The following is an 18,408-nucleotide window of genomic DNA, read 5'->3' on the forward strand; positions in this document are numbered from 1 at the left end:
GCTCCACAACCGGGCGCCAGAATCCGCTCTAGAAGCAGGGGGAACCGCAGCACTCACTCTATCTAATCTCCCATCCTTTCCCCCAGGAGGTACTACTGGACACCCATAGGTTTTAGAACCTAAGATTCTCACTTTCTCCCTCAGCCCCCAGTGCCCAGGTACAGCGGTGGTGGGAAACTCAGCCTCCGCCCACTCACCCATCATATGGGGGCGAAGATCGCTCTTCCCCCTTTCCTGAGGCTCTGTGGTATTACCCAATCCTTAGTTTGGGGGAGGGGGACGGAGAGAACCGTGCTTGGCCAGGGAACGAGGGAAGATGATAGCCAATTGAATGAACCATCCATTCAGGGGCGGGGTCTAAAGGAGGCTTTCCTGCACCGCACCGCCCCCTCGATCCAAACTACACTTCCCATTGTGCCTCTTCGTACTTCCCGCCGCGCTGCAAGCCGGGAGTGCAGGACCTCGAGGCCTCAAGGTATTTCAGAACTCCTAGTCCCTATCTAACCAAATAGGTCCTGAAAGTTATGATCTGTTATGATCATCTGTCCATTCCTATATGTTTCAAAATTACCGGTCCGATTTTAGTTATTGTAATGATTAATTTATTGTTTCAAAATGTTACGGATTATTTCTTAGTAAAGGAGGTAAATAATGTGTTCCGTGATAATCTGTCAGGACCTGGGAGCCGCTTCTTCTTCCGTCCGGGCCTGGTCTGTGCAGAGGATCTGTTGCCGCGATGTCGGCTGCGATTGCAGCTCTGGCCGCTTCTTACGGTTCGGGTTCAGGGTCCGAATCGGACTCGGACAGTGAGGGCAGTAGGTGTCCGCTGCCAGCCGCCGACTCTCTCATGCACTTGACTAAGTCGCCTTCGGCCAAGCCCTCTCTGACAGTGGCGGTGGACTCGGCTCCGGAGGTGGCAGTTAAGGTAAGTGTTTTGGCCACTGATGCTGTGCCAGAACTGGCTTCAGCTCCAAAATCCCCGCTCTCCTGTTAAGTCCTGAGTTACCTCTTAGTGCGGAGAGATAGTTGCTAACGCGTAGATCTCTCGATCCCTCCTGCATCTTCCTCCGGAGAAGCTGTGAACTGGAAGTTAGGGACAGTTCTCCATTACTCGCTGCCCTGGCTTCTCACCTTCAGAAAGCAAGTGGGAAAAGTGGGGACAATTTGAGCTTGGGATATGACTTAAATAGGGCAGGTGTAATCCCATAACATAAATAAAACTAGATCAAGATATCGCAAACTAAGGTATGTGCCTTCACCCGAAATGAGCAGTGGCCTGACTTTGTTTTGGTTTTGAAGAACTAGGTTTTAACCCGGGCTTCACCACCTGTGTGAACTTGGGCAAGTTATACAACCTCCTGTTTCCTCACCTGTACAACTGCGATCATTTTTAAAGCACTTATCTATATGAGAGAACTATTGAGAAGAATAATTGAAATTGTACAAATAAAGCTTATAACAGAGCCAGCTGTCTAGTGGGAGTGCAATAAATGTTAGCTATTGTGACTGTATTTGTTAATACATTGAGGAAAGCTATTGGGTTTAAAAATAATGCATGATCTAATGGAGGAAGGTGATAAAGTTAGAAATTGGGTCAGATAGTTCATTTAACAAACATTTACCAAGCACCTATTTTTCACCAGGAACTGCTCTAAGAACTGAAGCCACAGAGGCTGGAGGCATCTTACATTCTAGTGTTAGAGGCAGCCAATTAAATGTGATCAAATAAAGTAGTTAGAGGTTGAATCGAGTACTATCAAGGACAAAATAAGATACCATAATGGAGAATAATTTTTTAAAATATTTTTTCTAGTTGTCAATGGATCTTTATTTTATTTATTTATATGTGATTCTGAGAATCAAACCCAGTGCCTCACATGCTGGGCAAGTGCTCTACCACTGAGCGACAACCCCAGCTCTATAATGGAGAATAATTTTGATAGGAGTATATTTTTGGTAGGTTGATCAGGGACCTCAACCCTGAAAAGGGTGCTTCCAAGAACAAAAAGCTAGCCCATGGAAGCAAAGAGTTTCTAGGCATAGGTAACTGGCAAACCTGAGAAAGTGGAGAGCTTAGTTTCAGGAAGTGAGGAGAAGTTGATATGTCTCTAGCTAGGTGAGAGTATCCACTTGTTGAGAGTAGAACTCCAAGTGGCTGATCAAAAGCTCAATGTGTGGAGAGGAGCCTGTACAAAAAGTCCTTTGTAAGATGTTCCTAAGTCCACTGCTATGACTTAAGAAGTTTTTTATAGGTTTTTAATGAGCTATTTATGAATTTTACTTTTTGCTAATGGACATGAAAGGATGCTTGGAATTCTGTCTTTATAACAAAACTGTCCCAACTTAAAACCTTCCAGTACCCTCCTAATCTTTATTCCTTTCACAGGCAGGTTTTTTGGAGCTCTCTTCACCTGTTTCAATTCTCCCTAACCCAAAGCAGTCTGGCCTTAGCCTCTTGGAAAACTAACCTCCCAGAATGATGTCCCAGGCCTTTCAGTTGTCAGGTTCTGCCATCTGACTTGAATCTTCATCAAGTGACAATATTACATATTTCCTCTTTCTCAAAATGCTGTCTCCCTTTGATGTCCACTTGTCTATCCTTAGCTTTCTGGTGCCCTGTTCTGCCTTCCTTAGTCCTCTTTACACTTCACATATTCTCCTGCACCTTCACCCTCTCTGCTTCTGATAGCTCTCAGGTGACCACTGTAGAGTGATTAGCACAGGTTTGTGTCAAGAATCAAAGGATTCAAATCCTGCCTCCAGTGCTTACCACTTGGTGACCTTGGATGAGTTACTGAAGGGTTCTGTGCCAATTTTTCTCATTTTTAAAGTAGATTTAACATTAGCTTCCATCTCATGGAGTTACAAGAATTATCCTAATGCTTGTAAAGCAAATTTAACAGTACCAGGCACACAATAAACACTGAATATATGTCAGCTATTCATATTTCCAATTCTAAACTCCTTCCTAGCTTAAGATCTAATAAGTATGTCTTCCATAATGATTGGATACCTCTAATTCAGTGTGCTGAACATTTTTTTTCCCTTCAAAATTCACTTATCTTTTTCTCATTTTGATTAATGACTCCACAACCTACCATTCTACAGACAACTATAGCCTTTTAACTGGTCTTTGTACTTTCTCCTTTTTTATCTCCCAGTATTCCATACCACAACTCCATTCTTTCTTCCATGGTGCCTCTAGAACATTCTTTCTAAATTCTAGTTTCATCATATCACTTCCCTGCCCAAAGACACCATGTTGCCTATTGGATAATTTGTAAGTTCCTTATGTAGCATGTGAAGCCTGCTGTTATCCCATGCTGAAATCTTTATAAAAAAGTTCCATAAGCCCAATTTTCTTTTTTCCTCCCAACATTTTGCCCACACTAGTCTCTGCCTGAAAATTCCTTGCCTCGTGCTACTTCCACACCCCAAACTCTGCTGCTCCTCAGCCTCAGTGCACTTGTTTCCTCTTGTGTCTACCAGAGCCCCTTATCTCAGCTGTAGCATTTGCTACATTGCTGGATTTAACTTTTTACTCTTTTCTGGACTGTGAGACTCTGGATCCCAGAGATTCTTGTGTCTGTTCCTTTATGTTTCCAATGCCTAGTGCACTAAAGGAAATATATTTGATTGGAAAATGGAAGAAGAAAGGTCTTAGTAAAGTATGTACATTAAGAATCTGAGTTTTAGAGCTGGGTGGACAGTGGCAAGATTGAAGAGGGTCTTTAGAGCTTACTGATTTCACTAATTTTGAGGGTTCAATAAAAAAGGAAATCCAGAAGGAAAAGTTACGTAAGATACCATTAGAAGCAGAGCTGGGGCTAGTCTCCCCAGCAGTTTGGGCTGCATGATGAGAGATTAGTAGTGTTCTTATTGCTGGTTTGAGAACCAACACCAACACTTCCTTATATGAAGTGGTAGTGGGTAGGGGGTTGTGGCTGAAGGGAGATTGGAGTCTTATTTGTCCAGTCATTACAGTAAAAGTAATGATTGCAAAAGATTGGAAAATTACCAAGGAAGGAGGGAAGGAGATATGAAGCATGCAGATAATTTCATCTGTACCTAACAAATTGTGTTGTGACTAATAGCAAGTATTTTGGCAGGAAATAAATTATGCAGTGGTTTTAATCTATCTTTTCCTGAACACTAATGAGATTGAGCATCTTTTCATTTTTGTGTTAGTGACTTGATTTTTTTTCTTTTTCCTCTGCAAAATGACTCTTGGGTTGTCATTTTGATTTGTTAGGGATATTATCCTTTGTCAGTTTGTTGAAAAAAACTTTTCCAGTTTGTAACTTGTCTTCTCTCAGTCTCTCTCTCTCTCTCTCTCTCTCTCTCTCTCTCTCTCTCTCTCTCTCTTTAATTGTCTTTCATTAAACAGAATTGTTTATTTGGTTTTATTAAATTATTCCCTTATGGATTGTGGTTCCTGTTTCTCGTTTGAGAAATCCTTAACCCAAAGTCATGAAAATATTCTTTCTTTTCAAAATGCTACATGTTTGCTTCTCACATCTAATTAATTCATCCACATAAAATTAATTTTTGTATAAAGTGCAAACATTCCTTCATTCTTTTCCCCTCCCCCTTTTATTTTTTATTGGAGTGTGTGTGTGTGTGTGTGTGTGTGTGTTACTGAGGATAGTGTATACTAGATAAGCACTGTACCGTTGAGCTACACCCCAGCCTGGTATTAATATTCTTAAATCTATGACTTGATATATGGCAGGATAATTTCCTCCCCCCACCATCTTTTTGTTGTTGATTTTTAAAAATGTTTTGGCCCTTCTTGGCCCTCAAAATTCTACACACTGTTTGGAATTAACCTGTAAAGTTCTGCTAACACCCAGGTGGGATTTTGTTTGAGATTACATTGAGTCATAGATCATTTTTGGAATCTATTCATTAATTTAGGTCTTTGATTTTTTAATTTCTTCAAACTTTGTAGTCTTATCCATCAAGATTTTACATGGTTTTGTTGCAAGTATTTCTAAGGGCCTATTATTTCTATGCTATGATGTTAATAATAACATTATTTTTTCCAAGTATTTAACTTTCAGTGTTACTACTTACAAAATCGAACCACTTGTAAACATGGCGTTATTTTTTCTTTCTTTCCTTCTTTATTTGTCCAGAAAGATAAAAAACAAAAAGATAGAAAAATGATATACCAAATTCTAACCAAAAGAAAGTTGTTACTGGTTGTATTAAGATCAATAAAATAGACTTTAAGAAAATATTAATAGAGACAAAAAAGGGATTATTTCATAATAAAAGTTTTAATTAACAAAGGTATATAACAAGTAAGCTTAAAATATTTAGGCAAAAATTGACAGAACTACTAGGAGAAATCAACAAATGTATAAATCACAGTGGGAGATTTTAATACACCTCTTAATCATTGATAGAACAAGCAGAAAGTATCAATAATGATAGGAAATTTGAACAACAATATCTAAAGATACAGTTTACTAATCTGTATCTGTATTTGTAAACTGTTTCACATAACTGTACTTAATTTAGAGTATTGTTTTCATCTGTATCTATATTAGTAAACTGTTTCACATAACCATACTTAATATAGAGTATTGTTTTCTAGCACCCATGAAACATTTTTAAAGAACTGACCATATACAAGACCAGGGATTGGTGAATTTGGGTAAAAGACCAGATAATAAATATTTTAAATTGTATTGACCACATATAATTTTGTCACTTCCTTCTTTCTTTGTCTTTTTTTGAACAATGCTTTAAGAATGTAAGTGCCATTCTTAGCTTGTTAGCATGAAAACAGACTGGGGGCTAGATTTGTTTATCAGTCTATAAATGAGTCTCAGTAAATTTTAAATCACATATGATGACATTCTCTGACCACAGTGAATTTATACTAGAAACTAGTCACAAAACAGTAATTCTAAAATTCCCATATTTGAAATTTGTGAAATTGTACTTACCAAAAGTTACCAAAGTCCCTCATAGGCCAAATAAAAAAAAACATAACAAAATATTTTGAGCTGAACAATAAGAAAACAATATTCAATAAAACTTGTGAAATGCAACTATAGCAATAACTTTTTTTAAAAGTTAGTTTTATGTACATTTAGCAGAAAAGAAGAAAGGCAGAAAGTACAGTATGGTAGACATCCATTCTTTTGGATTTTTTTTTCCTGTTCTTTCCTTGTCATCATCTATAAATTATGAATTCAGTTTCTGTTAAGTAATTACTCCTATAAATTACCCTGTGTCTGAATTAATTCATACCTTCACTTTCTTAAAATCCAAGAATGAAATTCTCTCACCCCTATTTTAGTTATTTTTGTCTGGTGTGTGTGTGTACTCATGTGTGTGCTCACACACATGTGCATATTTTTGTACACATACATAACAAACATCTTACACAAGATGATGGTGAATGATATGTCAGATTTTATACATTAATAGTCATCACCTTAACTAGAAATAGAACCACCATATGACCATCAGCTGTACCACTCTTTGGTATTTATCTGAAAGAATTAAAATCAGCATACTATAGTGATACATACATACCCATGTTTATAACAACACAACTCACAGTAATCAAATTATGACCAGCCTCGGTGTCTGTCAACAGATGAATGGATAAAAAAAAAAACATGGTATGTAAACACAGTGGAGTTTTACTTAGCCATAAAGAAGTACAAAATTATGTCATTTGCAGGAAAATGGATCAAATTTAAGAACATTATGTTCTATGAAATAAGCCAGACTCAGAAAGTCAAGGGTAGTATGTTTTCTCTCTTGTGGAAGCTAGAGAGAAAAGCAGGGAGAGGCAGTGGGTATCTTATGAAAATAAAAGAGAGATCAATAGAGTAGAGGAAAAGGGACCAAGGGGAGGGAGAAGAGGAGGGAAAGGCGAGGTCCTGGGGAATGAAATTGACCAAATTATGTTATGTGCAGGTACAAATGTGTAGCAACAAAGCCCCACTGTTATGTACTATTAAAATGCACTAAAAATGATCAAAGGAAATAAATCATCACTTTAGAAATGTGATAAGCCCTATTGGGTTACCAGAACTGCTTATTAACTTGCTTTAAAGTTAAAAAAAAAAAAAAATAAGTAAATAAAAACAACCTGGCTTTATCTCATTTCAGTCAATCACTATGTTACTTTCCCCAAGTGGCTTCCCTGCTTCATTTAGCATAGCCAACTTGAATAAAATGAAAATTATGCCTCTAAGTTTGAAGCACAGATTTTAATTTCTTCTTGGATGATATTTCTTGTTATTTGTGAATTCCCAATTGAATCACCTTTTTTCCTCTACATCTGTTAAGGCCCAAACTCAAAGGATATCCAGATTTCTGTTTTCTTATTTCATCATCTAAACTCCTATTTTTAGAAACTCATTGGGCTGGGGTTGTGACTCAGAGGTAGAGCACTCACCTAGCATGCATGAGGCCCTGGGTTCGATCCTCAGCACCACATCAAAATAAAATAAAGATATTGTGTTCACCTAAAACTAAAAAAATAAATATTAAAAAACGATTGCTATATATAACAAATTAGAATAAATTTTTTAAAAAGAATCTCTTTAAAAAAAAAGAAAGAAACCTTATCATTTCCAGTTTCTGGGGGGATAAAACTATGCCATAAATTGAGAAGTACTTTATGATAATGATTAATAATTGTCATCTACTTTGCAGTGTACATGGTGTTTTCATGTCTGTTTCCTTATTTGTACACAGGAAGAAATGTGAAAAAGACTAAAAAGGAATATTGTTTAGTTTTATTCTCAAATTAATTTAAGTCAACAAAAGATAAATTGTTTAAACTTATTAGACCCATAGAGTGCCCTTCAGTTATACTGCACTTTAATTTTTGTGGATAATTGAAACTAAATAGAAATCTTTTGTAATTCTGTAGCAATTCCAAATGTAAGCCTAATTGGTGTTGAACTCTTCGTGAGTATTAAAACAAGGTTGTGGTATTGTCCAAGTTCTTCTAATTAAATGTAAAATTAACAGCCCATTTTCTGGAGAGTTGTTCAATTTGTTCTATAATTTTAGTAGGAGCCAGACTGGGATCTATTTTGTATTGTTTATTAGTTGCCATTGTTTATTATATAAAGGGTAATTTTTTAAACTGTACTTTGCATTTAAAAATTGGTATCTCGTGATACTCTGCTCAATATAATTAAAATTTAGAATATTTTAGATACCTTTAGTTGGAAAGATCTGGTAACCCATATGATAAAGTGGTCTAGCAACTATATTCTGTAATCCATCAGGAAGATTTGAAGGTGGCTAAACTTCTTGTTTTTTAAGCACTTTGTCACTCCGAGTTGAGTATTAAGAAGGAAAAGCATTTAATTTAGTTTTCATGCAGTTTAAGCAATTTGTATGTAACCTTTTAATTTTATAGTAATAAGTTTGATATTGGGCTCAAGGCAAGATGCTATCTGTAATCAGAGAAGACTCTGGAGTGCATTCTAGGGTGATAAGTAATTGTCATCTTTTAGGTGGCCTAGTATTTGCACCTCCTCATAGAGAGTCCAGCTCCCTTTCAACTCAGGCTCAGAGCTGTACTTGAGATGTACCCACCTAAACTTTCTAGCCTGAAACCAATCTGCAAAGAAACAAGGGGTCAGGATTTTAAGTGACAGTGTTGGCCAACATTTTCCAGTTTCTCACACCAGTAGTTTCAGCAACCACTGGCAGCAGTAGCAACTTAGCATTGATTTTGAAAAATAATAAACTGTCATCTTACTGAATTGGTTCTGTGATATAATTGATTGAATTGTGATTCCATCTGCAGACTCACCTTTTATTTCTGTCTGCTTCTTAAAGCTGATTCTTTGTCCCTCCTGGCAATTTTAAGAAAAATGCATAAGGATTCAATAGCATTTAATCAGCCTATAAGGATTTCTGTTGCTTGCAAATAAGAACCCTGTCTGATAATACCTAGTTCCTATGCCAATGATTTTTCTTCCTTTTGTTGCTAGTCTCTTTATCACTATTCATTGTGATTACTTTAAACTCTCTTATCTTTATCATTAATTCTTTAGTACCTTGGGCTAAATGACTTAATCTTGGTTATACTTCACAAAAGTGTTATAAAGATTATGTGAAATAATGTGTCTGTCCTGACACTAGCACATTTGTGTTTTCTTTTCACAGTACTTACCCTCTTCTTGCAAAATGTATAGTTCATTTATTTATTAAATGACTTGTGGTTTGTCTACTCTACCAGAATATAAACTACAAAGACAAATATCTTTTTTCATTACCATGGGCCTAGAATAGTGCCTAACACATATTAGGCATACTGTTAATATTTGTTGAAGGTATGTACTGAATGAATGAATGTACTTGAATCTGAAGGTATGTACTTGAATGAATCTGAAGGTATGTACTTGCTTTATTAAGGTGCATAAAGAAAATTAAATGATCAATTATAACTCCAAGCATCTCCCAGCACTTTTAAATATCTATCACCTACTATCTCAAAGAGAGCCTTCTTTTCACAGGTTAATCTTCGTACTATGTCCTGGATTCTATCGTCTCTTCTTCTAGGATACCTTTCATTATCTCCTCATTCTTGTTGTGTTTTTTTTCTGCTGTCTCCTTTCCTCTAGCAGTATGATTGACTATGTCTCAGACTTAATCTTTTCTTATCTAAATCCTCACATATACCAATACTCCTTGCTGCTGACTTTCTGTGGTCCACCTCAGTGGCCAAATCACTGCAGCAAAGGTTTTTTGTAATGCAATTGCCAAATGATCTTTAGTTATCCTTATCCTACTTAATTTCTCTATGGATTTGTTTTCTTCCCTGTAATTTAACAAGTGTTTATTGAACATGTGCTGAATGCCCTGCATTCTACTAGGTAGTAAGGATTTAAAATGTAAGTAATTGCTATGTGCAACCAATAACATATCACAAGTACTATCAAGAATGCAACATTCTTTAGGACTGTGGACAACAAAGCAGTTTTCCTAAGGCCAGTAGATGGGAAGAAATCAGGGAAAATAAGATAATTTATTATCAGATAACAAAGTGAATGCCTGTGATACAAGGCAATAACATGCTGCTGGCACAAAAAGCATCAGAGTGCTTGCTATTTAAAAAAAAAATTAGTCATCAGTGTAATATGTTAAAAGTGGGGGTATATTAAGCCAGATAAGGAGGTACTATAATAAACTAGGCAAGATGTGCCGAAGGTCTGAACGAGGACAGTGGTAGCTAGAATTTGGGCAGGGAGGATAGAAATGGGATTGCTGGAGAAATATTCACAGGTAGAATGAGAAAGACTCAGCCTGGTTTGTTTATGAAGATGGAGTAATGGGGGAATGATATGTTCTCTAGGGTGGTGTTTCATGCTGTCACATCCATATATAATGAAATTCAGTAGGTAGTTGGATTTGAACATCCAAAAGCCAGGAGTGGAGTCAGGGCTGAAAAAAAAAAAATGTTGGGGGGAATTAATGAAGTCATGAGAAAGATAAGAAAAAGCCAAAAAATGGAGAGTTTTAAAACTAGAGAGGAGAGAAGTTTCAGGGTAATAGCTGATAGACTATATCTTTGAGAATAAATAGCCTGCTTTGTAAAGGAGTTTTTGTAAGATGTTTTAAGAGTCGTAAGATTTTGGAACAATAACTGTGTGCCTGTGATATTATTTCTTTTGTTGGTTTTTCTTTACTCCCTGGCTAGCCGAACTACCAGACATTCATTTGTGGTATTGTCTATATCACTGTCAACTTTATGAAGTTCCACCTATTTTACAAACTTTGCAGTGTCCCTTGCAATGTATGGTGTTGACAGGTGTATCTACCATCAGTGAGAGGCCAACAGTAAAGATGATAACATGATTGCAGTAGTCCTAGGGGTTGATTGTACATTTGTGCATATAAAATCTACCTTGTGTACCTTACATTTTCAGTGGAGGGAGATTGATAATAAACATGCATATATCAGGTGATGGTAAATGAATAAAGTAAGGTAAGGGTAAAGCAGGAAAAAAAACTGAGCAAGAAATTTAAAAAGAGAGAAAAGTCTTGTGGATATTTAGGCAAAAATATTTCAAAAAGAGAGAATGCAGAGCCTCTGAAGCAGGATTGTCCTTTGGTATATTCCAGGAATAACACATGAGCCAATGAGGATGGGGTTAGGTGAGCACAGGCCTAGTGCTAGATGAAGACAGAAGTTGCTGGGGCAGGGCAGATCATGGAGGGTGGATTTTCAACATATTGCACTAAGATCCTTATTTTATAATAGCAATTTTATAAGCTGGCATTACTGAAATATAATTCATAGATGTTTAATTTTCTTAAAATTCTCAATATAGCTTGAATACCCTAACTAAAGGAAAAGTATTTACAATCAAATAACATGTTTTTGATATATGAATGGTCAGGCATTACAAAACAGGATGACAAAAAAAAAAAAAATGCCCTGTAAAACTCTCCTGGGAAATCATGACCTCTTTCTGAGAATAACTATGATAGTCCTTTAAGATTTTCATCAGGCTTTTACTCTGAATGGGGAAGATACAGGGGGTGGGTACAGCAATAACATAATCTAATATTTGGAAAGAATTGCCTTGATTTCCTGTGTGGATTGAGGCTGTGCATAGGCAAAGGCAGAAAGCAGTTAATTAACTATTATAATGATTCAGATACAAGATGCTAAGTTGAATTGAGGTGATGAGCAGTGGTTGAATTCTGGACATAGAGGGAAGACACATTTGCTGATGGATTGAATATAGAGTGTGAAGAAAGAATAGTCAGAGATAACTTGAGGTTTTCACCTGAACAACTATAATGATGTAATCATGATTAACTTGGATAGAGAAGACTAGAAGGGTTTGTTGGAGCCGGGAGACCAGGCATAATTTGAGATGTCTGTTAGATACCAGGCATGGGAGAAAAGATGCCAAGTCCAGTGGTTTGAATATATAAGGTTGCAGGGTTCAAGAGAGGTTCAGGCTGGAGAAGCCAATTTGGGAATTGATGTATACTTGTTAAGTGGTAGGGATAAAAAGATAGACTGCCAGTGATTCTGCAGTGAAAATGAGACTTTTATTATGTTCATTAACCTGGGAAATTAATTTAAGAAGGTTGAAACATTGACATGGATTGTAAGACTTCAGATTTAGAAGACTGAGAACCTGCTGTTTCCTTTTGTTTCTTCTGCCATATCTAAGAGAGTGCCATCTGTTTACACATCTAAAAAGTTTGCTAAATAAAAAAGAAGTGCCTGTTTTGAATTTGGAACTAGAGGATCAAGCTTTGTTTGTTTGTTTTTGAGTGCCAGGGATTGAACTCAGGCACTCAAATACTGAGCCACTTCCCCAGCCCTATTTTGTATTTTATTTAGAGACAGAGTCTTACTGAGTTGCTTAGTGCCTCGCTTTTGCTGAGGGTGGCTTTGAACTCTCCATCCTCCTGTCTCAGCCTCCCAAGCTGCTGGGATTACAGCATGTGCTACTGCAACCAGCAGAGGATCAGGTTTTTTTGAGTTAATAAAAAAGAAGAGTTAGAAACTCTAAATCTTTCGGTAGTGTTAACTTCTTTAGAAATTTTTAATTTTTAATTAATAAATTTGGTATTTTTTTGAAAAGAAAATGATTGTTATATTATACTTATATATATATTATTAATCTTTGATTATTAGAATTATTAACCGTATGGTGTACTAAGGTAATAATCATAAAATTGGTGTTAAAAAAGACGGGTGTGAGTTTGATGTAGTTTCTGAAATAAAATAATTGCTTATCCAGTCTTTAATATTCATTTGGTTTTCTTTTAGGAAGATTTAGAAACTGGAGTTCACCTTGACCCTGCTGTCAAAGAAGTTCAATATAATCCTACCTATGAGACTATGTTTGCTCCTGAGGTAAGAAAACATATTCAAGGTTCTGCTTCTTGCTAAAGGATTTAAATTATACATAAGAACATAAACAGTTGGTGAATTTTAAAGTTTTCTCACGAATGTATACTATTTAAACCTTTGGAAAATATATCTTTGTATTCTCCAAAGATATAAATAGTATGTTTTTGTGAAAATATTTTTTAAAATCTGCTCTTCTCCATCTGCATAGAAATACATGATACCATGGATTTATGTCTTTTGTAAAAGGTAATCTGAAAATATTTGATGAGAACGTAACTGTTCCTTTGCCATTGACAAAGAAGTATTGTAATTAACCACAAAGAAAAAAATTTTGTTTTATTAGCATCAGTATACATAGTATAGTAGGAAACATTTGGTTAAAAATGCCTCTGAAATGTCATACTAACATACTTTGATACTGAGTGAAACAAAGTATGATACTGGATTTTTTTTTTTTTTGGTCTTGGTATAAATGGTAATAGAAGCTTTAATAAAACAGAGGGGAGGAAAAAAGTAGAAATAATTCCTTTTGTTCATTTAAGGAGGTCTTGGAGTATTATCCATATAGGACAGTATGTAGAAGTTGTTAACATTTTTAAATATTAAATGGAAAAGAGTGCTTGATTGACCCAAAGGCCAGAAAAGTATAAAATTATAAAATATTAGATTTAAATAGCAGAATATTTAAGAAGCATGTTAAAGGTAAATGTAAGAAGCTATATTATATGGCATCTTGGTAGAAAATGAGGTACTTTTAAAATAATTTTTATTTATGGTATATACTTTCTGATATATCAGAATCCTACAGTTATTTCATATACTTTACCCGCTTCAGTTTCCATAGTCACTTAAAAGAAAGCCACTGAATATGTAGCACAGCCAGAGATGTCAGTGTTCCAGCTGTTCTCTGAGCATTCAGTAAGCAAAACCTATAGTACATTTTAAGTTTTATTCCATTATTTCTTAAATCCTTCTAGCTTGTTAAACTGGAGGCTGTTTCAAATCCCTATGTATTGTCTCAGCTGGCCCATTGAAGAGAGGTTGTACATTATATATGTGCTTCATGATTTTTAAAATAAAAAGTACTTCAATAAAATCGAGCTACTAAATTGAGAAAATTGGGAATTAGTGTAGTGTATGACATTTGGATGTCAACTTATTTTCTATGAAGTCTGCTTTTGAATTTTGAAATCTTATGCATAACTAAATTGTTGTGTAATGATAAGTTTCCAGAACTTTGAAGAAAAATTTAAAAGGTCAGTTAAAAGTTTTTGTGGTGATATTCATAAGGCAATAGGCCTATCATTCTCTGTGGGATTATCAACGCTTTAATGTTCAGCTCTTTTTTTTTTTCATATTTGGGAGCCCCATCTTAAATATATAAAGTAGTTTACATTTGGAACACTTCCACACTTGTTAACAATTTAAGGAAGAAGTGATGGGATCTAAAATGGAAGCCAAATTATCATTTTCCTCATTGCCAAATGAGTCAGTCATCTGTGCTATAACAAATTATGAACTCTACTTTATGACTAGGATCTGAATCACTTGGCAAAGTCTGGAAAGGTGCCAGTAGCAACTCTGCTAGATTAAATTCAAGTTTCTGTATTTTGAGGATACATATTAAAAGCAAGGTACAGTCCCTCTCCTCAAGCTAGTCTTTTGTCAAAGAATATGTGCTAAGTATGTGTTTTGAAAAGGTAGACACCAGACTATTTCCTGTAATGCCTCCAAGGTACTATTCAAGTTTAAGGAGAGATTGCTTCAGGTTTTTCTTTTTAAAGTTCCATGAAAGAAGTAGTATTTGAAATGGGCAATACATTCTAGGTCAAGAGCGTGAGATTTTTGAGCTCAGTAGACTACCTGGTATCTCTTATATGACCTTGAATGTTCTTGGTTTACTTACAGATAAAATTAAGATAATTTCTACTGTCCTGAGTCCTAAGGATAAATGAGATCATATTTGATGTGGTTAGGAAATGCTCTAGCACAGAGCAGGCATTTAACAAGTAGTAGTTAATATTGTTATTTGTATTAATAGTATTGGTATTGATGATTGGGTAGTCTTTTATTAGGAAAGATTATAAGCAGAAAGGAATATTGGGAGCCAAATCAAAAAAAAGATCTAAAGAGGAGGAATGCCTTAGTCATTATCAGTGGGAGTTAGTAGAGAGAAAAGATTAGAATGGCGCTTTGTATAGTTTTTCACAGGGCTTTGGGAGCCAAGGTGAAGGTTTGTTCTTGATTTAATAGATGATAGATTTCTGAGGGTCTTAAGCGGGGAAGTAGCATAATCAAAACAGAATTTTTAGAAAAGTTTATTTGATAAGAGTTTTATGACGAAAAAGAACAGAGATAGAAACTAACAAGATAAAACTATCATGTTTATTGTCATATTTATTAATGTGTGCTAGGTATCATACTGAGGAATTAACATACCTTTTCTCCTTTTGCCTTCCCTATGACCTTATGAAATCTTTATCCCTATTTTATAGCAAATAAGTCATCAGCAAGTGACATTTTTGAGGATTCTGGTCAGTTCACTCTTAATGCTCTCTATATATTTGGAAGACTAGTTTAAAGAATGTTGTAGAGTTTGTTGGGTATATATCTCTATTCCTTTGACTTTGCTAGTTTTGAAAAATAAATAAATTGCTAATTCTGTAAAATATTATTCCTTCCTCCCAACCAAGGACTTTTCCTGAATGGAAAAGTTTATCCAGATAAGTTTTGTCAAATAATGGATAGAACTTGAAGCGATAATAGCCATTGTTTCAGTCTAGTGATTTTCTTCATTTCACTCAATTCTTTTTGAATCTGCTTAGAAAAAAAAGCTGTATTTATTAGCTTCTCTAACTCATAAAACCCATAGGTCTCAGGAAGAATTCCAGACTCATTAAAATAATGCTATTTTTAAGAAAAAAATATAAAAGTTAAGAGGGGGGAAAAAAGCCAATTTTGTTAAAAATATGGCTGTAAGGGCTGCTATAAATATTAAAGCTAGAATAAACTTTTTAGAAATCATATATCTTATCTCTTATTTTATAAGGAAATTGAGGCTCAAGGTCATGGAACCAGCACTAATGAAATTTTCTTATTCAAGTAATAAACTTTGCATACATCTTACAAAATTATTCTGTCAGCAAATTGAATTGTGGTCTTTTCCTAATTTGTAGAAAACAGTTCAGTTAATGGCCCTTTCTCAAAATTTATTTATAAATTTTGATGATTGCTATAAATATTAATGAAAAATTTAACAATAATTTATAATCTTAGTTTAATAATTTTTTTCTTATATGTGAACTTAGTATTATGATTTCATGTTGTCCACTTTCACTAGTATAAATTTTCTGAATTCCTATGATATAATGATATACCACTAAGATATTGACTGTCAAGTACTCTGCCTACTGAAGACTTATGAGAACCATTTCTTTATACTAAATCTCTGGGAGTTATCTACCAGCATCTTCACAAATTAAAAATGTTTTTCACCCAATTATATAAATAAATCATTACACAGTTGAAAGATGTAAGAATGCTTACCTCTTTTGGGAACATCATACATTCTTTGGATATAGTGATCTAAATTAGTACTTAAAAATGGTGTGTGTATGTGTGTGTTTGTTTGTTTGTTTTTTGGTGGTGGTGGAGAGGGGTTATCCGGGATTAAACTCAGTGACACTTAACCACTGAGCCACATCCCCAGCTCTGTTTTGTATTTTTATTTAGAGACAGGGTCTCACTAAGTAGATTAGCAACTTGCCATAGCTAAGGCTGGCTTTGAACTTTCGATCCTCCTACCTCAGCCTCCTAAGCCACTAGGATTACAGGCATGCACCACTGCACCGGGTTTAAATGTGTATTTTTAAAATTAATTTATTTCTGAAATTGACAATTGTATATTTACTGCAAAAACATGAACTTTTGAAAAACATATATATATATATATATATATATATATATATATATATATATATATATAAAACATATATATATATACATACATACACACACCCACACACTATAAAATGGTTAAGTCAAGCTACTTGACATAAGCAAACATCACATACTTAGCTTTTTTTGTGGTGAGAACACTTCAAATCTACTCTCTTCAAGATTTTTAAGAATACAATACATTGGCCACGCATGGTGGTACATGCCTGTAATCCCAGTAACCCAGGAGGCTAAGGCAGAAGGATGGCAAGTTCAAGGCCAAGGCCAGCCTCAGCAACTTAGCAAGGCCCTAGGTAACTAAGCTCAAAATAAAAAATAAATAGGGCTGGAGATGTGGTTCAGTAGTTAAATTCAATCCTGGATACCAAAAAAAAAAAAAAAGAATGCAATACATTGCTATTAACTAAATCACCATGTTGTACAAAATAAGATTTCTTGAATTTATTACTTCTAACTGAAATTTATGTCCTTTGACAACACTACCCAACACCTCCTCACTCCTAGTAACCATTCTGCTTTCTGCCTGTATATCCAACTTGTTTTCAGTTCCACCTGTAAGTGAGGTCACAGAGTATTTGTCTTTCTGTACTTGGCTTAGTTCATTTAGCATAATGTCTTCCAGGTTCATCTGTGTTGCCACAAATGACAGGATTTCCTTCTTTTTTAAAAACTGAATAGCAAGCAGTCCATTATGTATGTGTGTGCATGTACATATATAAATATCTATATATATGTATACACACATACCACATTTTCTTTACCCACTCATCATTTGGAGGACACTTAGTTTGATGCCTTATGTTGTCTATTGTAAATAATGCTGCAGTGAATATGGGAGTAAAAGTTTCTTTGACATACTGATTTCATTTCCTTCTTAAATATACATCCAGTAATAAGATTGCTAGATCAGTTTCCATTTTTAATTTTTTGAGCACCCTCCATACTGTGTTGCCTAGTGTCTGTACTAATTTACATTCTCATCAACAATAAGCCAGGGTTCCTTTTCTCCAACACTTGTTAACGTATGTCTTTTTCTGTTTTGTTTTGTTATACCCTGTCAGTGCTGGGGATCAAACCTAGGGCCTCATCCACACTAGGCAAGCACTCTACCGCTGAATCACATCTCTATCCCTCAACATTTATCTTTTTGATAATAACTGCTCTAACAGGTATAAGGCAATATTGTGATATTTAACTTGCATTTCTCTGATTAGTGATGTCAACACTTTTTTATATACCTATTGCCATGACTTCTTTTGAGAAATGTCTATTCTGGTACTTTGCCTATTTTTAATCAGTTGTTTGTTTTCTTGCTACTGAATTGCTTGAGTTCCTTATATATTTTGAATATTAACTCCTTATTAGACATATGGCTTAAAAATATTTTCTCCGGGGCTGGGGATGTGGCTCAAGTGGTAGTGCGCTCGCCTGGGATGCGTGCGGCCCGGGTTCGATCCTCAGCACCACATACAAAGATGTTGTATCTGCCGAAAATCTAAAAACTAAATATTAAAAAATTCTCTCTCTCTCTCTTTAAAAAAAAAAAAATATATATATATATATATATATATATATGT

General features: G+C 35.2%; 2 protein-coding genes across 3 annotated transcripts in view; one reads left to right on the forward strand and one right to left on the reverse strand.

Annotated features, from left to right (window-relative positions):
• Positions 1-321, reverse strand: part of Wasf1 (WASP family member 1) — a 58,712-nt gene extending 58,391 nt beyond the window's left edge. For both annotated transcript variants that reach the window (XM_048787810.1, XM_015500123.2), the window contains exon 1: positions 198-321. The gene's annotated coding sequence lies outside the window, so the exon portion shown is untranslated. The remainder of the gene's footprint in view (positions 1-197) is intronic.
• Positions 322-339: 18 nt separating this feature from the next.
• Positions 340-18,408, forward strand: part of Cdc40 (cell division cycle 40) — a 44,253-nt gene continuing 26,184 nt past the window's right edge. The window contains exons 1-3 of the mRNA XM_048800346.1: positions 340-475; positions 676-925; positions 12,791-12,896. Of these exons, the coding sequence (XP_048656303.1) occupies positions 737-925; positions 12,791-12,896 (295 nt within the window). The 5' untranslated portion in view covers positions 340-475; positions 676-736. The remainder of the gene's footprint in view (positions 476-675; positions 926-12,790; positions 12,897-18,408) is intronic.

Source organism: Marmota marmota, unplaced genomic scaffold (genome assembly GCF_001458135.2).
Source record: "Marmota marmota marmota unplaced genomic scaffold, marMar, whole genome shotgun sequence".
Lineage (NCBI taxonomy): Eukaryota > Metazoa > Chordata > Mammalia > Rodentia > Sciuridae > Marmota > Marmota marmota.